The 12,119-nt window shown below is 47.7% G+C and overlaps 1 protein-coding gene across 1 annotated transcript in view; it reads left to right on the plus strand.

Annotated features, from left to right (window-relative positions):
* Positions 1-12,119, plus strand: part of PARVA (parvin alpha) — a 143,701-nt gene that overhangs the window by 115,530 nt on the left and 16,052 nt on the right. Inside the window, exons 6-10 of the mRNA XM_008151019.3 lie at positions 3,897-4,012; positions 7,251-7,309; positions 9,439-9,458; positions 10,602-10,663; positions 11,389-11,457. Coding sequence (XP_008149241.2) covers positions 3,897-4,012; positions 7,251-7,309; positions 9,439-9,458; positions 10,602-10,663; positions 11,389-11,457 — 326 coding nt within the window. The remainder of the gene's footprint in view (positions 1-3,896; positions 4,013-7,250; positions 7,310-9,438; positions 9,459-10,601; positions 10,664-11,388; positions 11,458-12,119) is intronic.

Raw genomic sequence — 12,119 nt, forward strand, 5'->3', positions numbered from 1 at the left:
GCTGAGAAGCCGAGCGGGGGAGGAGGAAGGGGGCAAGGGCAGGCTCTAGAACAATACCCACAGCCTTCCTCTCCATCACTCATTTTTCAGAAGAAACAAAGATATGGCTGACATTGTAGGCACTGGAACAGGATTTTTCAGTTCAGGTTTCACAGCTAGATAGGTCAAGGATCTCAGCAAGTACGAACCATTCATTCTTTTGCTGCCTCAAGGGCCTAGATGTCTAATGTGGACTTAATGAGTCCATAGCAGAACCAACATTAAATCAGCAAATCGGATGAATCCATAGAGACGTTATTTCCCGTGGGGAGTCCAGAGTTGTTTAGTTGCTTGCAATAGATAAAAGTGTGAATTTAGATTGATAAAATGATTTAGATTGCGTTCTTTGCCTTTGTTTTAAGTACTAAAGGGTTCAATACTATATCTTAGTGAACCCAATTTCTAAAACCTAAAATGGACACATCCTCTCCCTTCCCTCCCCCATAAAAACACCTTTCAAACTTAGCAAAGAAAAAGGAATCTTCACCTCTCAACGTAGAGACCCAGTAACTGCCGGTGACAATCTCTTCAGCAGGTTTCTAACGTCTGACATTGGAGGCGAGACACCAAGTACCTCCTTCAGCATAATTACACCTTTGCTCGCACAGTGTGAAAAGCCGCCTCGCACAGCACCGGGAACAGGGCATCCTCTGCCAGGGAGACATAGGAGCGGGGAGGGGGAGGCCGTGGCTCTGGGCCCTAGATGCTGTCTGCGCTGTGTCCCGGGCGTGCTAATAGTGTTCAGTGGGGAGGGAGGGAAGGAAGGAAGGAAGGAAGGAAGGAAGGAAGGAAGGAAGGAAGGAAGGAAGGAAGGAAGGAAGGAAGGAAGGAAGGAAGGAAAAAGGCAGCTTGATCACTGGTTTGAGAGGAAGGAAGGAAGGAAGGAAGGAAGGAAGGAAGGAAGGAAGGAAGGAAGGAAGGAAGGAAGGAAGGAAGGAAGGAAGGAAAAAGGCAGCTTGATCACTGGTTTGAGAAATGTACCTGCATTTGGAAATCCACAACAGTCATAAGCATTGAAGCATAAAGTAATAAGCATCGAAGTCCTCTGATCAAGACCCCTGCTTAGTTGTTGGGGTTTTTTTTAATCCTGTTTCCCACTCCTTTGAATACGGACTATCTCCATGTACCCTTCCAAACAAAACACTTTTTACCTTACGAGGGAACCCACCTGGGGAAAGGCTCGGAGAGAAGGAGAAGGGGATTTGTACAAGCCACACGAGGACCACCACCGTGTTTCCTGTCATTTCTCAGAGGGAAATGTGCATGAGTAAAGTAACCGCTCACACTGCCACTCCCGTTTGGCTATTTTCATCTTCGCCCCCTACTCTCCACGTCAACGCGTGTTTTTACTGGATGAAGTCCGGTACATCGTGTGCTTTGCTATTTTCACTTAGTAGTACGTCAGGCATGTGTCCTGTATTCCCATGTGGTCTTCATCGTTACCGTGTCTGACAGCCGCTCCGTTTCCCGGGGTAGACGTCCCCTCGGTCACCTGGACCCGTTGACGTTGATCCCTTCAGGACGTCGGGCAGCCTGTTGCTGATGTCGGATGGTGCCGAGTTGAATGTCTTCGGTGGTGTCTCTTTTTGCTTTCCTTGAATTAGTCCTGTCATAGATTCCCAGAAGGGAGATAAATGACGAGGTGGGAGGGAATAATTATTTCCAGGGCCAGCTCCCTAGGATGCCTCGGGGCTCGGAGAACTGCGGGGCCTGTTTACCGGCAGCCCTGGTTTCTTCGGTGAGGAATGTGGCAGGCACAGCCCTGGGGGATGCTCCGTCCCTCCCGTTATCTTTCCTGGTACTTGGAGGACATTGTGTCATCTTTCCAGGCAGGATAAAGGCGGTGAGGAGAAGCACCTTTGGGGGGGGGGGGGGGGGGGGCTGCAATTAGGACGCAGGGACCGGAGCAGCTGTCCTTCCTTCATCTGTTTTTGCCTAACCGCTTTGAGAACAAAGGGTTTCTCTACGTAAGAATAATAATAAAATTGCAAACCACGGGTCTAAACGAACCTTTTGCTAGTGGACAGAGTTTTCCAGATTTTTTTAGTGGTAATGTGTTACACAATAATGAACATCTTTGTACATGTAGTGTGTGTGTGAGAGAGAGAGACTGTATAATTATTTCTTTTGAAAGAATAATTCCCCGGACAGAGCACTCGTTGAAAGGGTCTGGCATCGGTATGGTGCGTAGGACACAGCCCTCTGTGTTGCTCACCAGACAGTCACGATGACATACACTGTCACCAGCGTGCAAGAACAAGCTTTTGGGCTACAGCTTTCCTAGCATTGTGTTTTGTGATTAAAAGGGAGAAAGGTAGCAAATGTCCTACAACCCCGGGTGACTCGACTGCGGGTGTGGCAGTTCTGATCACGTGAGGGGAGCACACCACGTCAGGAGCCTTCTTTGAGGCTGTTAACCACGGGTGCAACTTTTGACAGTGCTCAGCAGCTCAGAACTGAAAACTTCTGGGAGGTGGAGTTAGAAGCAGATCGGTTAGCTGTTTGCTGCTTGATGGTGGTGTTGAGCTGCTGTCCCGCAGTCCATGGAAAGCCTTGTGATAACAAGAAGCTCTAATGAGTTCCCAAGGAATGTCTGAATCACTTCCTTTTCTTGGTGATTTCTCAAGGCTTCTGTAGAGCAGACTCATCAATCCTAGCCCAGACAGAAGGACACCCTTACGCTGGGCCCAGTTCGTGCTAAGTACACAAAATGGGCATTTTTCTGTTCTTGCCTTAAATGACCCCTGTAATGAAGGATCATGAGGCTGGTAGGACTGTGAAGACAGGTCAAGTATCTGGCGAAGCTTCCCTTTTATGAGAAACAAAGGGGAGAAAGTGGTTTGATTGCTTAGATGCCAGGCACTTTCTCAAATTATAATAAAAAATATCAACCATTCCTGGGCATCTGCTACGGGCTAGGAGCTTTGTTTACATTATCTCTGGAATTTCTTACATCCGATATTTCTGCATGGGCACAGCTATCCCCATGTGTGAAGATGAGCAGATTGAGGCTCCGAGTCCTTGAGTGGCCTACCAGAGGTCTTGTCGGCAGTAAATAAATGGTCGAGTTGCAAGTCAGAACTCAAGCTGCAGTCTGCCCAACCATGTGTGCACCCCATTACATCACCGTCCTTTTCTCCTCAGATCTACTGAGAAAACTAAAACCCAATAGTTGCCCAGATTTCTCTAGTATAAATGGCTTAGCATCCAGCACATCGCTCTGTAGCTACAGAAGCCAGCTGGTCCTGAACCCTTCCTCCCAGGTATTCCCCAAGGAGCACTGCCTACACTGACCATACCTGACACTCAGGAGAGCAACAAAGCCCTTTAGATATATCATGCTTTCCTCCAGGGATCTTAGAGCCCTCTTCAAAGGGGGAGGGGTCCAGCGTTCCTGACTCGGTGTCCATGTACTGAGAGCCTGCTTTGGGTAGAGCCTTGGGACAAGGGTAGTGGTGATAATCCAAAGGGCTCACAGTCAAGTGGGAAGGGAAGGAGGGTGCAAAGCAGACACGCCCATGGTTGTTAAAATAGAATGAACAAAGACATGGAGGTGGTGGAGAACTGATCTGAACTAAGAATTCAGCCACTGTCAGGGTCTCTGTGGGAGCCTTGGATCAAAGCGGAGGACACGACCTTGGAAATCCAGCAATGGCATGATCTAAGAAGCCAGCTCCTTGGGACCTGGCCAAGAATGAGGGGGCCCAGGATGAGGCCGGTGATGACCCAGGGTGTCCCCTGATCCTCAGGGGTGGGATTACAGGGGCAGTGGATGTGATACATTTTGAATATCTGCTTGTATCTGCCTAGAACCTAGAAGAAGATTCTCTAATTTTTTACATCATCTTTCATTTCAGCTGTTCATGCCAAGAGCCTGGTAGCCATCCTGCACCTGCTGGTTGCTCTGTCCCAGTATTTCAGGGCCCCAATCCGACTGCCAGACCATGTTTCCATCCAAGTGGTTGTGGTCCAGGTAAGACAGATACCATGTGTGCAAAGGGTGGAAGAGTGTGTGCTTGTGTATGGAATGCCTTAGGTGGGCAAGTACCTGGGGTTTACATGTTTTTGTCAGGAGGGTGTCTGTGTAAGGTATATTTGAGTGTGTGTGGTGTATATGTTTGTGAGGTGTGTCTAAAAGGATGAGGAAAGAGGTGTGTGTGTGTGTGTGTGTGTGCGTGCGTGCATGCACACCCTGCAAGCCATAGAGAATCATCTTTTGGGTAAACAGTGGTGCACAGGTATGGGGAAGAGACAGACGTGAGGGCATGTGTGCATGTGTATGTGTGTGTTTGAGAGACCCGACTGGCCGTGCCTGGACTGAGGACACTGCCCCTTTTCACCCGCCCCGAGAAGCACAGCTGGGCTCTCAAGTCATCTTTTCCAGATCGTTGGATGGAATTTCCATTCACATGGCTGTGTAATTTCCACAATGAGGGTGTGCACTCTCCCTGTGACTATCTCATTCTACCCCTAACCCCATTAGATACTCAAATTCAATTTTATTTTCCAACTTTATGCCATTTAGCAAAAGGTCATTTGGTTTGCTTGTTTCTGTTCTTTTCCAAATAAACATGCTGCAAGGGAAGACTCCCCTTATAAGCAGCTCCCATAGTATCCCGGGATCTGGAATAGAGAATAATATGGCAGTTCTGCATCCAGTGGTGAGGAAGAGCCTGGAGGGCTGGCCAGGCCAGTTTCCAGTACAAAAGGACTTTGAGCTGAGCTTTCAGGGACCAGATGTGAATGGAAGAGGACTTGGGGGTGCTCAGTTGTGCCCTAATGAAAAAGTATTTCTTTTACACCTTCTGGGTATTGAACTTGCTACACATCAAGGGGGTATAATAGGACTAGGACACTCTGGCCCCGCCTAGAGATAAACAGCAGAGAGGGCTATCAGGGGCCCATAGCCACTGCGAATGTGTGTGGTGCAGACATTAAGTGCAGGTGACTGAAAGGGACTAATTGGCCTCATTTATTGAGCACTCAGCTGTGTCAAGCATGGTGCTGAGCATTTTCTGTCTGCTGTGGATACGTGGCCAACCCTGAGCTTCCTGATCCAAGCGTCTTCCTAGTGAATCCAGGCCATCTCTCTATTATGTTATTTTTACCCATCAATAATGTGTGAATCCGTTTCATTATATTTTTTTAAAACTATGATTCAAGATCTGAGCAGGAGAGGGGGGGCTCCTGTTTTGAAACAGTGGTCACTGCAAGCCCATGCCTCATGCCTTATTTTGAGCTCAATTATGGGCCATCTGAAGGCTGTTGTTGGTTTAATTTGTCCTGTAGGCAGCCTTGTTAGCATGAGGTAGAAAAGAGGACACGTTACATAAAATGGCATCAATGCATGTCAGGTTTTATGGGGTGTTTTGCTTTATTAAGCTAAACAGGCACAGAAGCAGGACTCGGAATTGGCTGTGAGTCACTGAACTACAGAGAGCTCTTTAGGGAACAAACAGCGGATGCGGTGTGAGGGGTCATTTAACCCAGATTTCTTCTCCATTGTGTACAAAAGCATTTAATTCTGCATGATGTGTGGCTGAGGTTTTATATCTATGAACGGTCTCACAAGACAAGGACACAGATTCCATCAGCCCCCCGTGAAAGTGTTACATATGTTAAAGGTGTATTTGGGAAAGTTCTGATGTATCCTCATTGGATCTCCGTTAAGTTATGTTTACTTCCTCTTTTGCTTTGCTAGTCCATTCTTCTTAATCTCTCAGAGATATACTCTTTGCCTTTACCCAGCTTTACCTTTCCTTCTGTCAGAGTATTTTGCAAGGACCCTAGATTCTGTGGCTATTGAGAATGTGAAGAGAAGGTTCTGGAACTTTTGGCAGGAGGGTCAAGAAGGCAGGTTTCAACAGGACACCGGTGCCAGAAGGTCCTTGTGGACACTCACCTCAGCCTTTGAGGAAGATGACTTCGCTGTGACAACTGATTTCCACACCCAGACCACCCTCCAAGGGCCTCTGACTATGAAGGAACCTGATGCAATGCATCTCCCTGCTCATGCCCACCTGAAGGTCCTCCTGAATCCGAGCACTGCTTCATTAGCTCCCAGGCCCACCCAGCGAGGCTTAAATTCTAACCCAGCACTCACTTGGCTCCCCATTGACTCATGGCACCCTCCCTGCAAACCTCCCCCTCAATGCATTGTGCTCTGACTCTGCCTTTTTCCTTAGGCCATTCCTCCCGCAGGAATGGCCTCTCCTCTGTGTCCTTTGAGTGCCAGCTCAAGGATCCCTCCCCTTGGATGGTTTCCCTGACCATCCCCAGCTGAACCTGCCTGCCTTTGTCCTGCATTCAGCACCTTCTCTCTGCATAGGGTGACCATGTGATTTATTACCCAAGACACTTTTGAGAGCAAAAGGGATCCTACTAATAGCTGACCTGGGTCATCAGGCAAAAACCCTGTTTTGGGGAAACCATTCTCACATACCTGCTTCATCTATGACATTTTACTCTTTAAGTTTCTCAAGTCCATCTCAAGGGCTTGTCCATAGAAGGTACTAACTAGGGGATTGTACTTGGAAGGCACTGATCAATGAAACAAAGAAGAGAGGATGAAGTGATGGGAGAGGGTGGAATAGATGTCAGATAGATGGATAGGTAGGTGGGTGGGTGGATGGATGGATGGGCTGGGTGGGCCTCCAAATTACTTAACGTTCCCTCAGAGAGTAAGCTAGTTACCTGAAGACTGTCCTGGTTATTTGAAAGCTCCTGTATTTATCCAGTAAAAAGAAGGAAAAACAAACAAACTCTCCCTCTATTTGAATTCTCCAAGCTGGCCTCGGTTCCTCCACCCCAGCCCCCCAGCTGAAAGTGTTTCTCGGCTTTCCTCTGTGGCCCCAGCTGGAGGGCAGACACACCCTGGCCTTCATTTCCATTTGGTTTACTGTGGATTACTCCGGGAGGCAAACAGTTTGCTTCCAACAGAATGTCTTCCAATAAAGAAAGAAAAGATTCACCATCCAAGAAACAGCCTACTTGTTTGGACTAAACACGAACTGCACTGAAGTACGAATGGTACGGTCCAGACCTGGGAAGTCAGGGGCCTTGTTTCACTCTTGGAAGCCTCTCAACTCCAGACTCACTTTCCTAAGCACCAGTAACTTTCTCAGTATCGGGAATGCTAATCAGTATTTTGTATTTTTCTAAAGTATATTTTTCTCTTCTCCTCCCAACCCTTCTCCCCACCCCCGTTTCAGAAACGAGAAGGAATCCTCCAGTCTCGGCAAATCCAAGAGGAAATAACTGGTAACACAGAGTATGTCAACACCATTGTTGCCAGCGATTCTGTAATGGAACACAGATGTTTCTCCGAAATTCGTCCATTTGCTGATATTTAGTTTTCATTTATTGGGATTGCAAGAGGGATTATACTTCAGCCAATGATTATAGCTTAGCCTTTTCCATGCATTCAAAACATGCCTCTCAATGCTTAAGGTACAAACTTGGGTGGGGAAGTGGGGAGAGAGAATTAGCAGTGATTGAAAAATTCTAATTTTGTGGCACTCCGGGAAAAAAGTGTGCCCCAAAAAGCTAACCAGCATGAAATCGTCATGCCATAAACATGGACTTGAATTTAAATTGTTAGCCTTCAAAAGGACGTTTTTCTTCCTTTTCTGAATCTGATTGATTTGGTCACATGCCATGACCCAGAAAGCCCCTCTCTACCTTAGAGTGGTGTTTTTGTTGTTTTCACTTACTCTAAGAAATTGGAATATCAAAACATGTAAGAGGTTTGCCGTGGGGAAGACAAGTTTGGGTCTTAAGCAGAAAGAGCGGGACCGTGTGTGGGTTTGAGATCCCTGGGCAGGCCTGAGCCCTGGCCACATGCGAGGCCGGGCAAAGTTCGTTTTCTGCATCCCCTGGCTCCATCTCTCCTCTATCCTCCCTTGAATAAGAAGAAGGAAGTGAAAGAGCCAAGACCTCTAAGCCAGCCTTACATGAGTTCAAATCCAGACTCTGCCACTTGACTCACCTGTGAGTCCCTTAACCTCTCCGACCTCAGTGTCTTCATCTCTGAAGGGGGGAGCATTTTGCTAACCACAGAGTGTGAGGATTTAACATGGTAACAACCCTGCCCTCCCTTTCTCATGCCCTTCATTGCTGACTTTTCTGGCTTTTCCCCATTACTGCTGACTCACAACCATCCCAGCCCAATCTCTAGGAAACGCACTTACCCTCCCCCATATGGCTGATGGAGGTTTAGAGTGCTGTGGACTACACTATGCATGTGCCTTCAAAGGGCCCAGGAGTGTGGGCATTTCAGGCCCAGGATAGGGCAGAGGTGCGGGGAGGCCCTTCTCCAGATGCCCAGTTGATGGCATGCCTCCGCGCCACTCCAGGGTCCAGTCCTGGCAGCCGGGGGAGCAGCTGATGTACAAGGCACACGGATTCTTGGCCTTGATTCTGTGAGGGGCGGGCTGAAAGCTGCCCTGACAAGCCTGCCGGGAGGAGAATTCCTCACCGTCCCGCCCCCACCTCCCCTAACCTCTGCTTATCCGTGGAAAAGAGGAAAACGTGTCTGAGAAGATCCTGTGAGAAGCTCCCAAATCGGGGAACATGAAGTTTCAGTTTTCAGAGCAATCTCTCAGCTGCCCCTGTGCTTTCTATGGCCCCTTTCTGCCATCTGGCCACATAGACATAAACAAGGATGCAAACTCCTAATAATTTGACAATACACTACGGTCTCTGAAGGACTTTTGTATCTATCGAGGTTCATGATACACACATGAAGCAATGATTACACCTCCTAAAACCCCACAGCCCGAAGGTAGAGAAGGAGATTATCACTGGTTCATCCAGCATTTAACTCCAAGTTCATTATTCCAGTGCATTACCCGCAAGTCATCATGTAATGGGTGATAGAAGCGCAGCTGGAATAAACTAATGCGACCCAAAAACGTATTAAGAAAAAAATGTATTGAGCATTTAGTATATACCAGGAATTGTGCTAAAATCTTTCTACATATTAAATTATGTAATGCTCACAACATGCTACCTTCATTTTAGAGATAAGAGACCTGGTGCCCAGAGAGGTTCAGTAGCTTGCTCAAGTTCACACAGCAAACAAATGGCTCTGTGGGATTTAAACCTAAGTAGTCTGTCTTTAATGCTTGTGTTCTTAGTTCTTTGCTGCTTCACTGCTAAAAGTCCAGTTCCAATTCCTGCCCTCTTTGAGAAAAACCTATCCTGGAGCAAAGCGAGGTGCAACTTAATGGGTATCACAGGATATATAGGAGAGAGAAGAACTTGACCTCCCCAGGCTAATGCCCACAGCATCCTGGGCAGTGAACTTACTAAGCGTAGAATGCCAAGAGAGCTTTGGGGCTTTTCAATCAAGGGCGAGGAGAGAAGATTCACACTGTTTTCTTTCTCCTTTTCCTACAGGGCTCTCTCCGGAAGGCATGGTGAGTTGCGTAAGATTGCCCATTGGTGGTGGTGGCTTCCATGGGGGTCTAGTTAATTCTGCAGCAGCTGGGAAGCATAAGCACTCAGCTTGTGTCCTGCATGTGTCTGCACCAGCCTGGTGACAGAGCTGCGTGGTAGGGAGGGTCTGCTTACTGGTGGGAAGAGGAAAACTAACCACAGCTGCACAGTCCTTTCGCAAGTAAGCAGACCATGGACATTGCTGGGCCTCTGGATGGGTGCTGGGCAGTCTTGCTCTAAGCGTATGGTGAGAGTAAAGAAAGGAGGTGTATTTACACGCTCGGACTGTCTCCTCTCTGCACAGCCCTTCCCGAAGCTGCTTCTTTCTCTTTCCTTTTCATAGCTCCTGTCTCTCCCATCTCCCAGAACTTTGGGTTTATTCACAAAGTCTGTGAATGTCAGAGGTCACAATCACCTTCCTGGAAGTCTCGGATTTGCCCAGCGGTGCAAGAGTAGGGAAATACAGACCCAGGACCACAATTCCAGTAATACTAAAACAACTCAGATCAGTAGACATGTCAGAGTCTACTGAGCACATGCACATCCTTTCTCATCTTTCATCTCATAACACACCTGGGAGGCTCCTTTCTCAGATGGCATTTTAGAAGAGGAAACTGAGGCACAAAGCATTGCAGTGTCTAGATCACTCAAGAGGAGGAGCTCGCGTCCTGTCCGGGGGCTCTGGTTCCCAACCTGCTTATTGACGCACGCTACCAGGATGATTGTCTGGGTGTCCTGGTTTTGATCATTATGGGGTGAAGTGACTTGATATTTGGAAAGCATTCTATCTCCAGAAAGCTCCCGAAACACTTTAGAGCCATGACTAAATCATAATGTAATGAACACAAAGACTGAAGAGAAATGACAAGTCCCCAGTTAAAGTGCCCAACCTAGCCACTCAATCCCGGCCCCAAAGAGGTTTGACACAGAGGGTGGACACACACACACAGCTCCTTAGGTGAGCATAACCCAAATCTCTGCCCTAAACCCAGCTTCTAGAGTTCCCAGCGCAGCCTCATACCCCAGAAAGTTTCCATCTGTACCTGACCATGTGGCCAGGACCTGGGGTGGGCTTCCCACCAGGAATCAGCAATGTCCTTCATCGACATTTCCCTCTTTTCCAGAACGTGATGCCTTCGACACCTTGTTCGACCATGCACCAGATAAGCTCAACGTGGTGAAAAAGGTGGGAAAGGGGAGCCTGGGAGGGAAGCAGTGGGGATGGAGCAAAACATTTTAGGAAACATCATTACCTACAGCTCGCAAGCTTCCTAAACCTGGTTTCATCACCAAGTCTCTGCACACATGGGCTTTCCTACTTGATGTCCATTTTTCCTGTCTGGTTCTCACTGGAGACCTCATCCAGTCCCTTTCTTCTCCCACCAGGATGATAGCATCTCTCAGGGGGTTCTGAGACTACTATGAGCACCCTGTTTCCACCCTTACTCAACCTCCAGCCGTCCCTGCCTCCACACACAGACCTCCCTCTGTTTCCTTGGGCATGGGCCCCTGCACCTAGAAAGGGACTGGAAGGAGGAACCCAATGGGGTCATTTCTTCTCTGGCCTCAATTTTCTTTCGGCCCCTTGACCGTGGGGTCAGACACTCCACCTCTCACTCTCAGGACTCCTGGCTCCTCTCACAGTTTGAATCACATAGTGTCCAGGACCGTAAATCCTTGGGAGCCTCCTTTCCTATGAACTCCAGGGGCTTTGCAGAAAAGCCTCCCAGGCTGCTCACTCATCCTCACTCAGCTCATCACAGTGATCCCAGGCCCAGGGCTCTCAGCAGGGCCTCATATCAGCAGGGTCACCCTGGTCCTTGTCCTCACGGTGGAGTCACAGAGGTGGCCCCAAGGGCCTGGCGCTGGTGAGAGTCTCCATCTCAAAGCCGCCTGTGCTTCTTTTTTTAGACTCTCATCACTTTTGTGAACAAGCACCTGAATAAACTGAACCTGGAGGTCACAGAACTGGAAACCCAGGTGGGTGACAGCCCCAAGGGGAGGGAGGGGGGCCAGGCCCTGCTCAACAGCTACCATTCCAAGTGCCCCATCCCTGCACTGCCAGGAGGGCTTTCCACACTGACCCTCAAGCTTTTCCAGGAGGGAGGGGATTCTATTCCTGTTTGGACTTTATCTGATTTTATTTTGAAAACTTGCAAGAATATTATCATGAATATCTAAACACTCTTCACCTACGTACACCAATTATTAATATTTGGCCACATTTTGGTTTTGCTTTTTCTCTCTCTCTCTCTCCACCTAAGTACTTCAGCATACATCTCTTAATAACAAGTACATTCTCTTAGATAACCACATCCACTGATCAAATCCTGGTAATTTTAACATTGATAGAATACATTTTTTAGGTTAAACCATATGCAATTGCTGATATTTGACTACTTTTGACAATGTCACATGGTTCAAAGAAACATTCTATATTCAGGTTTTTCCAATCTCCCTAATATTCTCACATGCAGTATTTAGTTGTCATGTTTCTTTAGTGTCTTGTTATAGAACAGATCCTCAGCCTTTCTTTACATGACGTCATTTTTGAAGAGTGCAGGCCATTTGGTTCATAGAATGTCTCTAAATGTCCCTCCTCACAATTAGATTCAGGTTATGCATTTTCAGTAACAACACCA

This window comes from Eptesicus fuscus, chromosome 13 (assembly GCF_027574615.1).
Source record: "Eptesicus fuscus isolate TK198812 chromosome 13, DD_ASM_mEF_20220401, whole genome shotgun sequence".
Classification (NCBI taxonomy): domain Eukaryota; kingdom Metazoa; phylum Chordata; class Mammalia; order Chiroptera; family Vespertilionidae; genus Eptesicus; species Eptesicus fuscus.